The following is a 20,176-nucleotide window of genomic DNA, read 5'->3' as shown; positions in this document are numbered from 1 at the left end:
GCCCGCGGAGAAGGTCCTTGCGGGCCCTGCCCGGGCACTGCAGGTGGGAACCGGGGGCTTGGCTGGCGTCTTCCCGTGCCGGGAGGACCCTGGTGGTCGGGCTTCATTCCTGAGCTTGACCCTCCGTGTCCCGCCTTTGTGGACGGGTCTCCCGGTGCGTCGTGCCAAGTGGGTTCACCTGAGGTGGGTGCACCGGGCCTGTCATCCCCACCCATGTGTTCATCTCAGGGACTCGCCTCTGGGGTTGGGGACCGCGGGGTGACATAGTCCAACGCTGTCGCCCCCTCCCTGCCGGGTCTGACTGGCAGGGGAGCACCCCGCCCCACCCTTTTCTGAATGGCTGCCCTGAAGGAAGGGGAGCTGGTCTCTCTACCCCACCGTGTGCCCTGGGGGCAGTTGATGAGGATCTAATCCGGGCTCCCAGCCTCTGCCCTCCAGAGAGGATCTTCAGGAAGGGAGACCACAGGGCCTCCCTGGGGAGCAAGGGTCAGACGCTGCTCTGTGAGGCTGTCCGCAGCCTCTGTAGTGCGAGTTTGGACCCAGCCAGGGAGCTGCCCACCTGGCATGGCAGACCCCTGCAATCTCCCCGCTGCTCCCCTCAGCAGTGTTTCAGTAGATCCTCCTGTTCTGCTCCCCACTCTCTCTGGTGAATCCTCTCACCCCCCACATCTCTGGCCTGTACCCCAGTTCTTGTATGTATAAATAAAAAATGAGGAGATAAGCCCTCCACGTGATTAGGTCACGAAGGCCGGGAGGCAAAGTCCCTCTGTGCTCGTGCTTCTTCTCTAGTAAAGTAAATTCAAACTTTTTTTGAAAGAAAGTGGGTCCAGCAGCTTCCTGGGTGAAAATCTTCACTTTATTTTTTTTCCCCAAAGATTATTTATTTATACAAGAACCAGGATACAGGCCAGATGTACGGGAGGGTGAGAGGATCCACCAGAGCCAGAGCTGGGAACAGAACAGGTAGCCTGACGAAATACACTGCTGAGGCGAGCAGCGGATGAGGCAGGAGAGGTCTGTACGCCATATGGGACCATCGCCGGCTGGCCAGAGGTCAAACTGGTGCTGCAGAGGCTGCGGGCAGCTTCACAGCCCAGCCCTCAACCACTATGCCACCAGGAGAGGCCCCCAAATCAGGCTGCATGTTCACAATGAAGGGCAGGCTGTGGGTTCATAAAGACCGGCAGCTCCCCTCCTGGCTCCCCGTTGGCTAGTTGCTTTGGCAACTATCAGTTCAAAAATCACATCTGATAGAATGAAAGTCTCCCAGTAATTTGAGCAGAGGCCATGCCAGGGACTGTATTGATTCAGGTTGTCCTAAATTGCCTTCTGAGTGGAAACAAATTTTTTTCTAGCTGGCGTGCAAGGCTGTGATTGAATAGGAAGGGAAACCAGTGGCTCTATGAGTTTCATTTTTCTAAATTGTTGATAATGTAAGTTGGGCTATTCCTCAGATTTTCATTTTAGGTTTCTCCACCTAGCCATGGTATTTGGGGGGTTTCACCCGCGAGACCTCTGAGCTCAATGTCTAAAACAAGAATTCTCATTTGAGGGTGGGGTATGTAGAAAGAAAATCGACTTTTAGAAAACCATGAAAAATATTTTAGTAAGTTTATTCTAGTTTTATCTACTGCAATGCGTGTAGTAGGTAGATAAAGAAATGGGAGGAATAAAGCCCGAGATAGTTGACTTTTTAAAACAAAACTCACTGCGAGTGGGCTTGGGATACACATTAGTGCTCCATTGGTCCTAGTTTCTGTTTAACTTTAAGAATTAAGGGAAAATTCCTTTCTCTTTAAGATTGCTGTTTGTTGTTTGTACTTGGAATGAGTTACCAACATTTTATCAGAGGCATGGCCAAAGATGGTTATAGCTAGCTCAGCCAGTCACAAAACTGCTGTCGGTTTATTCTCGAATGCGTTCTCTAGCAGCTACCATACCAAGTAGCCCCAAATAAACAGGAATGAACTAGCAGGAGTCGACTATGGTACCTTCTGGCTTATGAAGAGTTTTCTTCTACTTGGGACTTGGCTCACCTGACATTCAACTGTTATCTTTAACTGTAAACTAAAAGACTTTCCTCCAGTTAGCCCTTGCCTTAAATGGCCACATCTTCATGCTAAAGGACTTGGCCCAGGGATGTATAGAGCCTTTTGTTCCCAGAAGTTTTTTCACTTGTTCATGTAAGGCCAAATGTTGACTTGCTGCCTTTGGCAGCGAACTACTAATTTTATAAGAAATGTAATATTTATATCACGCACTGCCATTTGTCATCAAACTGGTTATTCAGTGATTGACCAGTATTTGCAGTTTTACTTTTAAATGCCTATTTTAGCAATGGTAGAAACTAGCCATAAACAAATGAGGAGACTCTGGCAGGAGTCAGCTAACGAGATTCCTGATTTTTCAGAAATCTGCCCCATGCCCCGACTTTTGTCAGACGACATGAGTAGCATGGTCCCCGTGATCTTTCTATTCAGGCCCTTCTGAACTGGTCTGATGTTCTTGCATTCAGCATTTCACCCACCCATTTAGACAATCAAGTTGCAACAAATCCTTGCCGCCATTGGGAACATCACAACACACACATAACATTCTCACATCTTATAATCCGGTAGTACACCTAAGAGCAGTTCTGAACAGTGAGGAAGGGAGAGCACTTAGTCAAGGCTCAAAGTCTCAAAGTACCAGCTGCTCAAATGTAAAATGTGCTGATGAATTTTTTCCATCGGGGTGGCCTGGAAGGCAGTCCTTGATGAAGACTCCACTGTCTAAGTTTTAGATCCAATGCAGGAACTAGTAGTTCCTTCCTAAATCTGGAATTTCTTTGTGATGTTGGTTTCTCTCATATTAGGCCCATTTCTTGTTTTGTAGACCAGGGATTATATTTTCTCCTGCTAGATCAGTGTTGCTTCCATAGTTTGTGGGCACTTGCTTGATAAGAACGCATGCATTATACTACAAGTCATTCAGGTTTTTGTTTACTGGTCAAAGAGAAGTCTGTGTCCTGTCATGCCCATGTATCCCCCACCCTCTCCTGCTGCACACAGAGACACACACAACCAGTTTCCGGTTTTACTTCCTGCTGCTTTTCTCCTATGCCTTTTTAGCACCTGTTGTGACAAGTCTGGGTGGATCAATACGAAAAATGACATGACTGCAGTAATTGTCATGAGAATGAATTACACATATATACACATATACAAAGTATGTCGAATTTTGTGTAGAAATGAAGAAAAAATAACTTTACCTCATTCCAAGTAGTAGGCTCCCACTTTATTAACCCATGTTTACCTTCATCTCACCTAAGCAGAAAAGATCCCTCTGCCTAGATATACCTGGGCCGTCTCTACATTTGGCAGCTGCAGTGGCCCCTGCCAGCAGACTTTCCAAGAATTCTAGAGAACAGATGACAAAGAATTGTAGCTAACTCACAGCCAAGTAGATGTGGTACGGCGTGTGTGACCAAAACTTGTACATTCTAAAAAAATGCTGATGCACAACATTCAGAGTCTGTTGTCATGTTCATTCAAGTTCAGGCTTCCTCTTGAACAATCGCTGAGTCTACATCTGCTGGGTGAATTCCTGTGAGGTGACTTGATCTGTGACTGCTTCTGCGGCAGGAATGTGGGCCACCAAGGCTGTGCAAAATGAGATCACCATATCGAAGTTGGTGTTTGGACTTCCTCTAAATGCTGTCCTAATTCTGGAAACACATTTCTCTCCTGATTTTACTCAAGTTCTGTCTTCTTTGATCCAACCAAACTCTCCCTTTGGCCATGATTGAAAATGAAACACTAAAAAATGTTAGAAGCACTTCTTAAGCAATTACAGATTAATTCATTTCTTGATCAGTATTTGTGCTCAAATTTGATGGGGGTTCAACTCCAGAATTATGTTCTAGAACATCTAAGTATGTAAGTCCCATGGTCTCTGACCTGTGCACAGTGGCAATCAATGCTTTGGAAGAAGGACATAGTGGACAATTTTCAAGAACGCCAAGGGGTCCTTAGTAACAGCAGCTGATAGGGACTATGTCCACAAAGCCTGCGGGCGCTTAGTAGTCCTCAGTCTTGAATTCCCCCAAATTCTAATATCCTTTTAGAGCACACTGAGGGGTGGAAATCAATAAGGGCTATCTGAGACTGCCTTGGGCGTGGTGAATCACTGGGGACCCCAACATCAAGGACCAGCAGGAGCAGTAGCTAAAGAGATTATTGGAGGGAACAAGACCTGTGACCCAGTCTTTCTAGGTCTGAGACTGCTCACCTGGAATATGGGAGTTCACAGGGGAGCCTGGAGAAGTCGGTCAGTCTTCAGTGTGCCGGGCTAAGGAATCTGGACTTGACATTTAGGTTTCCTCAGGCACCAAAGAGTATCTGGGAAGACCAGCTGGGAATCAGTCTGGCTTTGAAGTGCTAGAACTATATGCATTAGAGAGGAAGCAAGTGGCAGGGAAGGGATGAGAAAAGAGGATCCCTGGGGCCTCCCAGGTGGCACAAGGGGTTAAGCACCACACTGTGATGCAGTCCGCAGCCACTGCAGCACGAGTTTGATCCCCGGCCAGGGAGCTGACCCACAGGGCGCAGCAGACCTCTCCTGACTCCCCTGCTGCTCCCCTCAGCAGTGTATTTCAGTAGATCCGCCTGTTCTGTTCCCCACTCTGTCTCTGGTGAATCCTTTCATCCCCCGCATCTCTGGCCTGTACCCCAGCTCTTGTACGCATGGATGGATAATTCTTTTAAAAAAAAAAAAAAAAGGATCCCTGGAGGTAATGGGAGGCCGCATGGGCGCTAGAGGGAAGGAGCTAACTTGGAGTCCATGCCAAGGGTAAATGAATAAGGGAGAAACAGATGAAAGGCACATCTGAGACATGGAAGATTCTGGCGATAAGTAAGCATTATATGAGATGTCTGGAATATGGTTCCTCTCTGGTCCTAAGGGGCCGCTTCCCCCTCTGCTAAGGGATGGAGACATTTGGACAAGTCCTTCCAAAGTGAGAACCTGGTCGCCTCCTCACGGGGATGTTCCCTTACACGTGGAAATGAGTCTCACAAAAGGGCAACCTCCACCCGCCTGTCGGAGCCCCTCCGTCTGACTCCCAGGAGCGCCCAATAAGTGTAATCCCCCACATCCCCAGCAGATCGCAGAAGTGCACAGATGCTGAAGATCCATAGAGTTGGCCTGGAGAGTCCTCAGCACAGAGTCAACCTGCTGACATCTGTTCACCTGACGGAGTACTGCACCAGGAGCCAAAACACCACCAGGGCGCTAATGTCCTGTTGCTGGGCTCTGCCCCTGGTGGTTCCTGCCCTCTGGCTTTACTCAGTTCCAGCAGGGAATCAGCTCGTCGGTGGCTTTGTTCTGGTCACCGGGTGGCGCCAGAGACCTGCACTTGCTGACCTTGCTTTTCACTGGTGGTTGTCTGAGAAAAGGGGGGGGGGCACCTCAACACAGGGGCTGTCATTCCAGCCCCGGGCTGTTGATACCAGAATTGTCAGGCCTAGTCTCCCAGCCAGGAACTGATTCTAGGCTGCAGGGCAGCACTGAGCCCCGGCCGCTAGACCCCCATGGGTTGGTGTCTCAGGAAGCTGCAGCAGGAACTTCGCAGACGCTCAGGCCAGCAAGCGAGCAGAGGCAGATTTTGTTTAGAGAAAGAAAAAGTTTACTGAGGAGAAAAAGAACAGAAATAAAGTGGGACTCCCAGGCCAGGGAACCAGGCCTGGGAGGGGCAAGGAAGCCCAAGTGGAGTCGTGTCTCAGGGAATATAGACCTTTTTTCCCTCATTATTCTAAAGCTTCACCCGTCTCTCGGTGATGGGTCAGTTCTCGGCTGTCTCACTTCATCTGCTACTGAGTGGGGATCTTCACATTCCTTATCTAACAGCTTTCTCTTTCCCCATTTGTTGCATCTTTAAATTTATGGCCCAGTCCTCTGGATGGGCTTCCCTGCATTGAAGTTAAACAGCTGCCCTTCTAATGTGTCCATAAATTAAACCACTCTCCATTTCTCCAATCTCTGCCTCCCTTTACCACCTGAAGGAAACCAGGACCAGCGTTAACAATGTTGTCCTTGGTCCTGGGATGTTTGTTTTTCCCAGTGGAATGGGTTACTTTCCCTTGGTTGTCCTTATCTCTGAAGCCTCCCTAAATTCTTCAGAGGTCCCCTCCTGCACTGTCCCTAAAACTGCCTAATTTCTAGCTTGCCCTGTGTCTCACTGTGTCTGCAGCCCGTTCACCCGGCGCTGTGCCCGCAGCTGTGTGGATCCCGCCCCCGAATGCTGCGCTCTAGGTCTCAGTTCTAGGCTGTCAGGTCCAAAACGCTGTCGCCCTGTGCAGTGCCCGCTGCTAGGGCGCGTCCAGCCCCGGGTCCTGCGTCTGGCTCTCAACTCCAGGATGGGGTCTTGCTCCACGCCTGGTTTCCCTTCTTACCCCGTAGGCGCGGCCCAGCCCCTCTCAGCACCTGAGGGTGGTTTGGGGATCCCTGGCTTCCCACCATCAGGAAGGTGGTGATTTTGTTCTGGGCACTAGGTGGCGCCAGAGATCTTCCCTAGTGTCCTTCCAGAACTGCCTTTTTTTCCCGTGGGTCTGGGGGAATCAGGTGGGGGTGATGGGGTTTTTGGAGTGGGAGATCTGGGGTTCACTCTGGGAAATGTTTCCCCAGACCCTGTTTCAGCAGCCCCCGGGAGTTCCCCAGGTCGCTCCTCCACGAGACGGAGACGTTAGTTGTGTTTACAGGGCAGGTTTCTCAGGGGAAGGGAAGGGGCAGGTTTGCTGAGCGAGGCCTGCGCGGTTGCAGGCGGCGGCCTTGAGGAGAGCGGCCTCCGCTGAGGGAGGTCCCTGGAGACGTCCTGGCAGGTACCGGCCACCCGCCAGGAGACTGCGGCCCGCAGAGGCGAGAGCTGGTGAGAAGAGGCTCCTGCGTGGTCCGGGGCGGGCAGGGGGGCGGCTGCCCCGGGCCTGTGCGGAGCCTGCCCTGCCACAGCCCCTTTCTCCTTGGGAGGCGCGCTCCTCCGGGAGCGGCTGCTTGCTGCGGATGTTGGGCAACAGGCAGCGCTAGAAAGGGACCAGAGATTCCGGGGTGGGCCCGTCTCCACATCCTTCCCCTCAGGCCTGTGCCCCACTCCCTAGAGCAGGGACCCTGCTCCCTTCCTGCCTCCTGACAAGGCGCTGGTGCCTGAGGGTCCCCGACCTGCACAGCTGGGTAAGGGTCCTGTGCATGTCCTCGACCCCCACCTCCTAGTGTGAGTCAGGATTTGGCCTTGGGGCTCGTCCTTTCCAGTCTTTCCATTCTTGTCCTCCGTCATCCCCCACTGACCTTATCCAGCCCAAAATCTTTTGGGGAGTTGCAGGGAGGAGGTCCATTTTCCGGAGCTGCTCCCTGCTGGAGTGGCATGTAGAGCTGGCCCTGCCTCCAAGGGCCCAGGAGATGGTCTCCCTGACACTCGTCCCTGAGCTGCCTGTTGGTGGTTCTGAAAGGAGGGGGGGTGGCGGGCATCTGGACAGGCCGTTCCCCTTGGAGGGGTGAGCTGTTTGTTGGGAGGAGGAGTTTAACCTTGAGGCGCTCCCCCTCGGTTAGAAGAAACAAATTTGAGTAGGAGATTGTGTATGTTAAGATTTGAAGAGGAGAATGAGAAATACAGCAGCGGCTAAGGGCCCTCGGTCACAGGTGAAGTTGTAACAGGGGGTCCCCAGGAAAGGGGAGGTTCCAGGTTTCCTGCCCCACCCAAGGGAGGGTGGAGCTGAGCAGGGAGAGGAGAAGCTGCAGAGGAGACTGAGAAGGAAGGAAGCAGGATGGCAGAACCTGTTTAGAGCAGGCAGGGTTGCAGGGTCTGGGCTGCCCCCTCCCTGCCCTGGAGCAAAGTCATTGGGGCCAGCAGCTGAGTGTAGGCTTAGTCACAAGCCGAGCAGTAGTAGAATAGCAAGTGTTGGGGTTGGGACATGAGAGCACATTGCACCAGGGACGCAGCCCATTTTTCGAGTGCCCTTAGACTGAAAGAATGTCGGTGGGATATTTGTTCCTCGCAGAGGAGCTGTTCTAAATCCCCTGTGTCCCTAGTTAGGGCAACACCCAGCCTGGGAGCCCTGAAATGCTGGAGTAAGGCACAAAGCCAGGGACTCAGCAGGAGGGTTGGCTTGCTGTGTGTGCAGAGTCCCAAGGCCAGTGAAAACTACTGGTTTCTTAGTTTAGTTAGGGACAGTGTTGTGCGCCTGATCACTGGGAGGCTCATCAGACTCTCAGGAAAGTTGGGTGAGCTTTGAAGTCAAGTTAGAGTGAGGACCGCAGTCCACCTTTTTATTTATTTATTCATTCATTTATTTATTAAAGATTTATTTATTGTAATACAAGAACCGGGGTACAGGCCAGATGCGTGGGAGGGTGAGAGGATACACCGGAGACAGCGGGGAGCAGAACAGGCAGACTGACGAAATATACTGCTGAGGGGAGCAGCGGGGAGGCAGGAGAGGTCTGCTGTACACCTGGGTATCTCCCAGGCCGGGATCCAACCTGCGCTGCAGTGGCCGAGGACAGCCCCATAGCCTGCGTCCCAACCCCTTGCCCCACCAGGGAGGCGCCATAAAATGACTTTTTTTAATATTAATTTATTTATGCATACAAGAGCTGGGATACAGGCCAGAGATGCAGGGGGTGAGAGGATCCACCGGAGAGTGGGGAACAGAAGAGCAGACTGACATATGCTGCTGAGGGGAGCAGCGGGCGAGACAGGAGAGGGCTGCCTCTCCATGTGGGTTGCTCCCTGACCTGCAGGGATTGAACCCGTGCTGCAGCGGCTGCGGATTGCTTCACGGTGCGGCCCTCAACCGCCTGCGCCACCAGGGAGGCCCTATAAAAAAATTTTGAAAGACATTTTCCGACTTTGGCCTTGGTCCCATCCTTCTCGCTGTTTCCAAGATCTGTGGCCCAAAAACAGTTTCCATCAGAGCCCTGGGGGCAGGACGGGGCGCCCTGAAAGTTCAGTCTGCCCTTTGAGCCCCACCCGCCCGGTGACGCTTCGCCCAGGGCGCGCTGCAGTTCACCCACCTCGCAGGCAGCAGCCAGGCCTCCGGGGGAACCTTCGTTCAGTGGGGAGGAGCAGCGGGTCTTCAGATCTGTTCGGTGACTTCTGTTACCTGGGAAAATGTCCATCCTTCCCCTCGTTGTTTAAACAGCTTCTCTCTGTCTTGGCCAGAAGATGTGCAGGGGCTCCACGTGCTGCTCTTCGTGGCATTAGAGGAAAACCTTGTGGGAGAGAAATTGCCGGGTAAGTGCAGAGGAGCCTCCACCCAGCCCTGTGATGCCCAGGAACCGGGAAGGCATTTCGAATAGTGGGGGCGTCAGGTGTCCCGTCCCCGCACACATCTCTGCTCCAGGGAGAGGAGCAGACTCCAGGCAGGTCCTCGCACCCCAGGGGGCGCCGCCCTTGGGGCAGGGCAGGCTCTGCGGGGACAGCAGCCAGGGAAGGTCGGGGCCCCAGGCAGGGGAGACGAACCCGCAGACCCCTGTGAGCCCCCCTCTCCCTGGGGCAGCCCCGGGCAGGGGAGATTCAGCTCCTGCTTTCAGGGGGGTGGGGGCTGGTGTTCTTGACCCAGCTTTTTCTCAAGGGCCTGTCCTGCACTGAATCTTGGGCCACAGCGGCATGTGGGGGGGCTATTCTGCTCCCTTGCAGGTGGCTGCCCGGAGGTGCCGCCTGCTGGGGTCTCCCCTTCCACATTCCCGTGGACCTCCCTGGCGAGCTGGATTCTCCCGTGCAGAAGCCGCCCTCTTGGGCAGGTGTTTGCCCCCGGGGACGTCCCCGCAGTGGGTCTGGGCATCACTCTGCAGCGTGGGCAGGACTGAAAGAGGCGGGGGTGGGGGGGGACAGAGACCCCTTGTGGCTCAGGCCCCTTGTTGGGGCAGGTCCGTTCAGAACAGATAACTGAGGCAGCGGAGACCCCGACAGCAAGTCTCCTAAAACTCAGGAGCCTGAGGGCAGGTCAGGGGTGTCCTCTCCCCCACAGCCCGCGGAGGGGGGACTTGCAGAGAGGACGCGGCAGGTGATGCCCAAAGCCGGGGTCATCACTGTGGGGGTCACGGGACTGACCCCACAGGCCCGGGAGGCTTTGGTTCCTTGCAAACCGTCTAACTCTGTCCTTCTCTCCCTTGCACCCCAACCCTGTTGTTTTCCACGACAGGGCTGTTACGTGAGGGGGTGTTTGCCCTGCACGCGGCAGATGGCAGCACCGGTGGAGGGTGCACAGGGTCTGGGGTCTCAGGGTGCCTTCGGGTCTGCCCCTGGCGCTGCCAAGCGACTTCCCTTTCCTCGTCTCCCCGGGCTTTCCCTCCTCTCGCCCTGAGGTGATCCTTTAAGGTCCCTTTTCTCTCTGCTCCTTAGGGCTGAGGACCCCCCACCTGGGTCAGCCCTTCCCTTCGGGTTCGCCCTGAGGCACCCCCTGTCTCCCCGTCTGTAAACTCCTCCGGGTCTGCTCGTGGGGATCCTGGGAGGAGGACACGTCACCTCATCCACCCTGCAGGCTCTCCATGGAGACCTTCCCGGAGTCCAGGGCATCCGAGGGAGAAAATGCACTTGAGGAAACACGGACACCTCCTCGCTCACCTGGGGAGACCCAGGAACACTGAGTGACCCGCCAACCTGGCCTCTGCCCCTCTGCAAGGACATCTTCAACCCTAGAGAAAGGACAGAGGATGGGGATCAGCCCTGGGGGGCAGTGGGGAGCCCAGCGACAAGGGTCCGAGTGGTGCGGTCCTAAGGGGCCGCCTCCCCCTGTGATAAGGAACGGAGACATTTGGACAAGTCCTTCCAACGTGACAACCTGGACGCCTCCTCTCGGGGATGTTCCCTTACTCGTGGAAATGAGTCTCACAAAAGGGCACCCTCCCGCCGCCTGTCGGAGCCCCTCCGTCTGACTCCCAGGAGCGCCCAGTAAGTGTAATCCTCCTGTCACAGAGGCGCCCGTAGAGCCGCGAGTGTCCTCCCCAGGGGCCACACAGGCTCACAGCCCTGCATCCGATTAATGCCCGTGCTGGGTCAGCTCAGCCTCTTGGTCATGACCAGATGGAAATTGACCTGTCAGCAACCCCTGTCTTTTTCGTCCTCCATGATACTCCCCTGGTGAGGAGGGGAGGCCGTTGGCCCCTCACCTTCCTGTGCCGGGCCTGTCTGCTGCAGCCCTGCTGTGTGGCTCAGCCTGCTGCCCAGTGAGTGTATTTCCCCCAAATACCGAACTCCCCTTCAAGCTCGATTTATTTAAAAGATTCATTTTTATTTGTGTGTGCGTGTAAGAGGTGGGTACAGGCCAGAGGTGCGGGGGTGCACCCTTTTCCACAGGGACTGTCCAACTCTCATGGCCACCAGCCGTGGGTGAGAGCTCCCTTTTCTCTGCGCCCTCTCCAGCGTTGTTCTTTTCACTCTTTTTTATTTGGACCATTCTCAAGTGTTGAGGTGGCATCTCAGTGTGGTTTTAATTGGCATTTCTCTTACAGTAAATTAAGGTGAACATTCCTATGTCTGTTGGACCTCGGAATTTCCTCTTTAGCAAAGGGTTTATTTCCTTTGCCCTTTTCAATTGACTCATAGGTTGGTTTTTCGCACTGGGTGGGAACGTTACAAATTTTGGGATGAACCCCTTGTCAGATGTGTTGCGTGTGTTCTGTTCTGTAGGATGCCTTTCTGTTTCTGTGCTGGTTTCTTTTGAGTTCTAAAAGCTTTGAGATTTGGTGTTGTCCCACTTGTGAAACTTGCTCTTGGTTCCCTTGGTGTTGGGTTGTGTTCCCTCGTGCATTTTGCAGCAGATGTCCTGTAGTGTACCCTTTCATTTTCTTTCAGTGCTTCATGCTTTGGGCTCTTATGTCCACACTTTTAATCCATTTGGAATTAGTTTTCTGTATGGAGTTTTTCTTTTAAAGATTTATTTATTTATGCATACAAGAACTGGGGTACAGGCCGGAGGTGTGGGGGTGAGATGATTCAATATGTATCACAACCAGGGACAGAGTGAGGAACAGAACAGGCAGACTGACTGAAATACACTGGTGAGGGGAGCAGCGGGCGAGTCAGGAGAGGTCTGCTGCACCATATGGGTAGCTCCCTACCTGGGGATCGAACTCATGCTGCAGTGGCTATGGATACCTTCATATGTTGCGCCACCAGGGAGGCTCTGTATGGAGTTTTGAATGGGTCTTGGTTCTTATTTTTGCAAGTCATTATTCATGTTTCCCTGCACCATATATTTTTTTTAAATAGAGGCATGTTTATTTGTTTGTTTGTTTTGTTTATACAAGCACTGGGTACAGTCAGAAGCACTGGAGGGTGAGAGAATTCACCAGAGCCAGAGCGGGGAGCAGAGCAGGCAGAGGGACAGAGTTACGCTGCTGAGGGGAGCAGCGGGCGGCAGGGGATGTCTGCGCGCCATGTGGGACCCTCCTCTGGCGGCCGGGGAGCAGCTGGGGATAGAACCGTCTCTGCAGAGGCTGAGAGCAGCTGCGCAACCCAGCGCTCAACTGCTGCGCCACCGGGGAGGCCCCCTGCACCATATTAAAAAAATATGTATTTATTTATTTATGCATAGAAGAACTGGGGTGTAGACTAGATGTTCCAGACTTGAGAATATTCGCCAGAAACACAGTACGGAGCAGAACAGGCAGATCCACTGAAATACACTGCTCGGGGAATCAGTGAGAGGGACAGGTGAGGTCGGCTGTCCCACATGGGGGTCAGCTCTCTGGCCTGGAATAGCCGTGATAGCACTGACTCTTAACCCCTAGGCCGCCAGGGGGGCCCATCCCAGTACTATTTATTAAAGAGGCTGTCTTTCTGAATTGTATGATTTTAGCTCCTTTGTCCAAGATTGAACTCTTCATATTTATATCACTTGCTCTCTGGGTTTTTAGTTGCCTTCCATTGCTCTGAGTTCTGGTTTTGTTCCAGTAAAGTAATGTTGTGATTACTGTTGGCGTTACATATATTTTGAAGTCACGAAATGTGATACTTACATTTTCTTCTTTTCTCCCAAGATTTTTTGCTATTTGGGACCTTCTGTGGGTTCATATAAATGTGGGGATTGTTCTATTTCCTTATAAAAATATCCCTGGTATTTGGTAGGTATTGCATAAGTTTGTAAATTGCTCTAGACAATAAGGCCATTTATGATGTTCATTCTCCCCACCTAGCAGGATGGGACATGTTTGTATTTCTCTGTGTCTTTTATTTCCTTTAATAGAGTTTTTTAATTTTCAGGGTTCAGGTCCCTCACCTCCTTCTTTCACTTGAATGGTACAGTCACAGTTATTTCATTCCTTTCGGTGTGAATGTCAATGGAAATGCCAGTCATTTCACACACGTTCTCTCTCATAGCTTGTTGATACTTCCAGAGAAATGAACCCAAAATGTTATCATGTATTGAATTGTAGTAAAATTTTAAAGTAGTTGAACCTATATAATGTAACATTTTTTTGAGAAATTGCACTCAAAAACAGTAGCTTTTGTGGAACCACGCTTAGCCGAGGTTTCGCCATTTTGTATATCCTCCACCTTGCTATGTTAGTCCTTGTCCAGCCGCATTCCGGAGATAGTTTCAGCAGTCACAACCCTCACTCCACTTGGTGACGAAAAGGCAGACCACCCCAGCCGCCAATGAGGGCAGTCCTGTCCATACATGGGACAGCATCTCTAACCGTCCAATCAGTGTGGAACTGTATCCGCGCACCACAATGCCTTTGTAGTAGCCAATGAGTAATTGCCAGCTTCTTTCAAAATTCGCGCCACTCGCGACCCTATAAGATACCCCTGCTTCCTCTGTTCGGGGCTCTCGACCTCTGCCGTTGCATCGGTGCGTGGCGAGGGCCCGGACTCGAGCCCGTAATAAACTCCCTTTTGCACTTACACCAGATGTCTTTGGATTCTTGGAGGCTATGCTCGCCGAGTCTGCTGATCTTGGGCACAACAGCTTTTATTATAATGGATTCCACGTTGTATGTGTACCTAGTGGGTTTGAAGTATGCACATAGTATCACCCACAGCTCGCTTTCCTTCATAGTATTTGAATAATCTTGAATTCGTTGACAAGCCTACATTCATCCATGTAGTGTGTATGTGGTCCCATTTTTAGTAATTGAAACGTAACATTATATACTGTCTCCTGTGTCTTTCCCTTTTTTAACCAAACCGTTCTTGTCGGCTACAAAACCTGCTGTGCTCATTCATTTCAGGTCCTCTCTGATTCATTTTAGCTCAGATCTGTAGGGAAAACCCTGGTCTGTAATTTCGTGGGTGTTTGAGGAAATGGTCACATAAAAGATGAATTATATTAAAAGCTCAGAGAATTATATCTGGTTCATACATGAGTCTAATGAATGCTGTGGGAACGGGGTCTCCCTGGTGGGGCAAAGGTTAAGCACAGCACTGTGAAGCTGTCCGCAACCCAGGCAGCACGAGTTCGATCCCTGGCAGGCCACGAGGCTGCCCTCATGGCACAGCAGACCTCTCCCTTCTAATCGGCTGCTCCCCTCAGCAGTGTCCTTCAGTCAGTCTGCCTGTTCTGTGCCCCACTTTGTCTCTCTGGTGACTCCTCTCACCTCCCGCACCTCTGACCTGTACCCCAGTTGTTGTATGCATAAATAAAAAAAATCTTTAAAAATATGATCGTTTTTGTTGTTGTCGCTTTGCTTAGTATTTGATCATTACCTACAATTTCCTTTCAGTGTTTCATCTCCGTTTCTACTATGAATTTTCCTGTTGTCCTGTCTTCTTGTTGTACAGATATGTGCCCTGGGCCAGATTTGATTTCACTGAAATTATAGTGTCCATGGTGGATTCGTGGGCATATGTGATCCTCTGGGCTCAGTGGGTGCATTAGACTGTTCCTGTGTAAACATGGTTGTCACTGCATAAGGGCTTTCTTCTTTCTCAGAACCAGGTCTCCCCCCTTTTTTAAAGATTTATTTTATTTATTTATACATATATTGGTGAGATATGGGCCAGAGGTGAGGGTTTGTGGGGGGTGAGATGATTTACCAGAGACAGAGTGGGGAGCAGAACAGGCAGACTGACTGAAATACGCTTCTGAGGGGAGCAGTGGACGAGACAGGAGGGTCTGCTGCACCATGTGAGTCAGTTCCCTGTCCAGGGATCAAACTTGTCCTTCAGTGGTTGTCATAGCTTCATAGTGCTGAGACTGAACCCCTTGTGCCATCATGGGGCTCCTCACAACTCTCTTTTCACCTTGTGTCCAATTTAGAGTTCTGCTGGTGGCCATGTAGTAACTGTATATTTTGATTTCGGGAACCCTTGACCTGCAGAGATGTGCCCATTGAATTCTCACGCAAGGAGCAGGAGGGCCTGGAGCAGCTGCAGTGGAAATTGTACAGGGACGTGATGCTAGAGACCTACAGAAATGTGGTGTCCTTGGGTGAGGAGAATATCCCTCCAGATTTCCTCATCTGCCCTCAGTGTTTCCTGTACCGCGTGTGGATGTGCTCCAGGGATGCCCAGAATTGTCGGATACTTTTAGGCCCCTATTTTTTTTTAATTAAAAAATTTTTTTTATTTATTTTATTTTTATTATTTTGTATTTTTAAAGAGGAACATATTTGATATCTTATTTATTTGTTTGTTTGTTTGTTTATACATGCACTGGGTACAGTCAGAAGCACGGGAGGGTGAGAGAATTCACCAGAGCCAGAGCGGGGAGCAGAGCAGGCAGTAGGACCGAAGTACACTGCTGAGGGGAGCAGCGGGGGGCAGGAGAAGTCTGCATGCCCTGTGGGACCCTCCTCCGGTGGCCGGGGAGCAGCCGGGGATCAAACCTGCGCTGCAGAGGCCACGGGGAGCTTCGCAACCCGGCGCTCAACCGCTGTGCCACCGGGGAGGCCCGAGGCCCTTATTTTAAAGAACAACAGTGTGGGTTTGTTGGAAACAAAGTCTCATGATGTTTCATCATGGCTTAAATTTCTCCTGTCTTAGGATGATCTGCAGCCTGCTCTCTGTATGAGTGCTCATTCAAGAAAATATGTGGCTTATGCGTTATTGCTACAAGCAAAATTCCGGCTTCTACCACATTGCTAGGACTCAGAGGCCTAGAAATGATTCTTAGGATATGAAAATTTCAATGATTTCTGGTAAAGGTGCTGTCAGAAAAAGTATTAGCAGTGATCCTTTTCCAGAACCTTCTATCCTGTCCCTTCTACTGAACACAATACTGTATTGGGAATTTGAGAATCTCCAGGACCTCTCATATCACCTGTCCTAATAAACAGGTCTTGCTGTGTCTACGCGCGAGCTGGTCATCTTGTTGGAGCAAAAAAAATGGAGCCCTGGGATGTGAAGAGAAGTGCAAATCCTGTCCTCCTCCTAGGTAGGTGGAATGAATCCAGCAGAGGACACAGGTGGTCCACAGGAAAGCATCCTAAATGTCTGGGAAGCTCTGTTTCAGGGGTTGTAGACATGCTCCTGTTTTGTCTTGTAGTCTTAGTCTTGCTCTCCCTGGGGGCGTCTTCTCTCTGACACTTGAGGCCTCTGCCTTTCCTTCTTACTGAATTGAACTTAGGTTTTGTCCATTTTTTTTTTTTTTTTTTTTTTTTTTTTATAGAGGCATGCTTTATTTATTTGTTTGCTGGTTTGTTTGTTTTGTTTATACATGCACTGGGTACAGTCGGGTGAGAGAATTCACCAGAGCAGAGCAGGCAGAAGGACCGAAGTACACTGCTGAGGGGAGCAGGAGGAGAGTCTGCACGCCATGTGGGACCCTCCTCAGCATCGAACCGGCGCCGCAGAGGCCGCAGCTTCGCAACCCAGCGCTCAACCGCTGCGCCACCGGGGAGGCCCAGGTTTTGTCCATTTTGTTGATCTTTCAAAATCCAGACTTCCTTTCATAGAAAAGCACCTGCTCTTTGGCCATAATGTGCTATTTATGTATTTCTTATTTTTTTCAACGTCCTCCTTTCTGCCAATATGGAGCTAAAATTATTCTTTTTCTAATTCCTAGAGGTGTGAAGTTATGTTGTTCAACTGAGATCTCTCTTATTGCTAGTGTAATTGTTTAATGCTTTATATTTACCTCTCAGTATTGTTTTCTGAATCACATGTTTTGGGGAGTTTGCTTTGTTGCAATGTTTTCTCAGTATTGCTTACTTTTTTGGAATCAAGGAACCATGGGTGTACCTCACTCTTTGTTATTCAGGGAATAGATTCTCCTATCCTCAGATGTCTGTCACCACCATACCCACCCCCTGTGCATTGTGGGCTTCTCCATAAATCTTTGAATCCCCTGCCACTTGTGTACCCACACCCACTGTCCTTCCCTCTTTGTACTCTCATTCTGCAGTCCTATTTCTGTAGTTTATTTTGGTTTGTATTGTCAGTTTCTTTGCCTTGTTTTTCCAAAGTCCAACTAGGAGTGAATTCATCCAGTAAGTCTTTCTCCTTCTGATTCTTTTCACTGAGCATAATCCTCCCCCAGGATTCCATTGCTGTTGTTGCGCATGGCCAGATGTATCCTTTCTCATAGCTCAGTAGTATTTCATCCTGTCTATATACCACACCTTTCATTTCGAATTATTTTTCACCCCTGTTTGTCAACTCTGATTCCTGAATTTATAACATTATTTTCCTTCCAGTTGCAATTGGGCCTTGAAGCGCTCCTTGATTTTATTGTTTTCATCTTCTGCATTGAGTTCTGTCTTTGTTTGCGGCACACTTTCAGAACTCATCTTAGTGTATAGGTAATATTACAATGACTTCCCAATACCTGTAGTTTTCTGTTATTTTCTGGGGTCATTCTTTTCATTCTGTGATGCTTTAGACTCAGATCATGCTATTAGAGTGATCCACACGGCTCCATTTTCATGATTAGTCTTCATAGAATCTAGTTCCAACCTTACATTCCACGTGGTGCGCTGAAGGCTATGTGGAGTGTCATATAGGTAAGATTGAATTGGTGTTACTTTTAATTCATTCAGACACATTTGTCATTGTGTTGTGGACTTTTATTTACACCAAAGTATTACTGAAAAGGAGGCGTTAACTTTATTAAAGAATGATTCCTCTATTCTCAGTCATTTCATTTTTTTAAATTTTTAAGATTTATTTATTATTTATTCAAGCACGGGGTACAGTCAGAAGCACGGGAGGGAGAGAGAGTTCACCAGAACCAGAGCGGAGAACAGATAAGCAGACTGAGAAAGTACAATGCTGAGGGGAGCAGCGGGCGGCATGAGATGTCTGCACACCATGTGGGACCCTCGCTGGCGGCCGCAGATCTAACCAGCGCTGCAGAGGCTGCGGGCAACTTCTCGACCCAGCAGTCAACCGCTGCGCCACTGCGGATGCTGTATTCTCAGCCATTTTATACCCCATTTCCAACCTACTGCATCACTGTACATTTTTTGACCTTTTCTTATATGCTTTAATTGCTCTCTCCTTTCTTGTTGGTGATTTCCCTCCATTTTCACACGTTTTGATGGTAATTGAGGTATACTGGTTTGTAATATTATTTACAAACATTGTAAAGCATTGTCATCCAACCTTTGTACACATCACATCAGTCTCTGTTTTCATTTCTTTTCCATGTATTTTACAGTATCTTTTTCTCCTGGGGATTCCATAGCATGTTGAAAAGTTATGAGAGTCTTTTCTTAAGTGAAAACCATGTAAATTCAGCTGCATACCAAAACTCCACTCTTTAACATTTCTACCCCTACTGACATCACAAATTATATCTCATGATATTTGTATTCTCTAACATGAATCTGTGATCTCAGTGTGGCGCAGAGACCGTGTGCCGGCGAGCATCTGGCCGTTCTGCTCGCTTCCCTCCTGGAGTCCTCTGTTCCCCCTCGAAACTCAGCTTGTTTAAGTGTTTCCCTTATTTGCGCTCCAGAGCCAAGGCTGCTTACTGTTGAGCGTCTCGGGGAGTGAAATATTTCTTGCCTATAACGAACCTTTATCGAGTCCTTGGTTCTCGTGGGCCGGGTGCTCCCCGCCCTTCACGCCTGGAGGGACATGTTGGCCAGGGTGCGGTGAGATCCATCCCCTCTCTCCTTCCCGGGACAAGAATGAAATGGTGCCATCCTCCTGCAGAGAGCTGGCATTTAGAATGTGCAGACTGCTTGATACGGTCTTTTTCAGGGGGGGAATGACCTAAGGAGATGCTTTCCAATGCAGATGAAATCTTAGAGTGTGACAGTACTCACCAGCCGTGTCTTGCAGTGAGAAATCGTTAAAGACGATGTGTAAGTGCCAACCGCGAGGACGGTTGGACAGAGGACAGTGGACCGTGTCCCTGGACAGCGCTGGGGCAGCTGCAGGTGGATGGTGGAGCAGGCTGAGGAGGATGCGGGGCCCAGCAGGGGTCTCGGTCTGTGAGGGGGGGGGGCAGAGAAGAGGGAAGAGGCCACCCCGCCGGGTGCCGAGAGGCACTTCATTTTAGGTTTCTCTACCTAGCCATGGTATTTGGGGGGTTTCACCCACGAGGCCTCTGAGCTCCATGTCTAAAACAAGAATTCTCATTTGAGGCTGGTGTATATAGAAAGAAAATAGACTTTTAGAGAAGCATGAAATATATTTTAGTAAGTTTATTCCAGTTTTATGTACTGCAACGTGTATAGTAGGTAGATGAAGAAATGGGAGGAATAAAGCCCCAGATAGTTGACTTTTTAATACAAAAAACTCACTGCGAGTGCACTTGGGATACACGTTAGTGCTCCGTTGGGCCTAGTTTCCGTCTAACTTTAATAATTAACGGAAAATTCCTTTCTCTCTAAGATTGCTGATTGTTGTTTGCAGTTGGAAGGAGTTACCAACATTTTATCGGAGGCATGGCCAAAGATGGTTATAGCTAGCTCAGCCAGTCACAAAACTGCTGTCGATTTATTCTCGAATGCGTCCTCTGACAGCTTCCGTACCAAGTAGCCCCAAATAAACAGGAATGAACTAGCAGGAGTCGACTATGGTGCCTTCTGGCTTATGAAGAGTTTTCTTCTACTTGGAGCTTGGCTCACCACTGACATTCAACTGTTATCTTTAACTGTAAAGTAAAAGACTTTCCTCCAGGGCCTCCCCGGTGGCGCAGCGGTTGAGCGCTGGGTTGCGAGGCTGCCCGCGGCCTCTGCGGCGACGGTTCGATCCCCGGCTGCTCCCCAGCCACCGGAGTAGGCTCCCACATGGCGCGCAGACCTCTCCTGC

General features: G+C 50.2%; 1 protein-coding gene across 12 annotated transcripts in view; it reads left to right on the top strand.

Moving 5' to 3' along the window:
• Nucleotides 1-20,176, top strand: part of LOC119251631 (zinc finger protein 420-like) — a 257,400-nt gene that overhangs the window by 77,171 nt on the left and 160,053 nt on the right. For 2 of the 12 annotated variants that reach the window (XR_008552957.1, XR_008552951.1), the window contains one exon: nt 9,191-9,223. The exons of 2 other annotated variants lie outside the window; for them this stretch is intronic. Coding sequence is in view for 4 of the 10 variants with exons in the window: in XM_054698255.1 (XP_054554230.1) it covers nt 9,191-9,262; nt 10,512-10,621 (182 nt within the window). In the remaining 6 variants the exon portion in view is untranslated. Of the gene's footprint in view, nt 1-9,190; nt 9,263-10,372; nt 12,458-16,251; nt 16,388-20,176 lie in introns of those variants that run through there. 8 more of the 12 variants (XR_008552955.1, XR_008552956.1, XM_054698255.1 and 5 more) reach the window with 8 other exon arrangements.

The sequence above is a fragment of the Talpa occidentalis genome, unplaced genomic scaffold (genome assembly GCF_014898055.3).
Source record: "Talpa occidentalis isolate TD23 unplaced genomic scaffold, MPIMG_talOcc4v2.1 talOcc4.2, whole genome shotgun sequence".
Lineage (NCBI taxonomy): Eukaryota > Metazoa > Chordata > Mammalia > Eulipotyphla > Talpidae > Talpa > Talpa occidentalis.
This window is presented reverse-complemented; position numbering and strand designations above follow the sequence as displayed.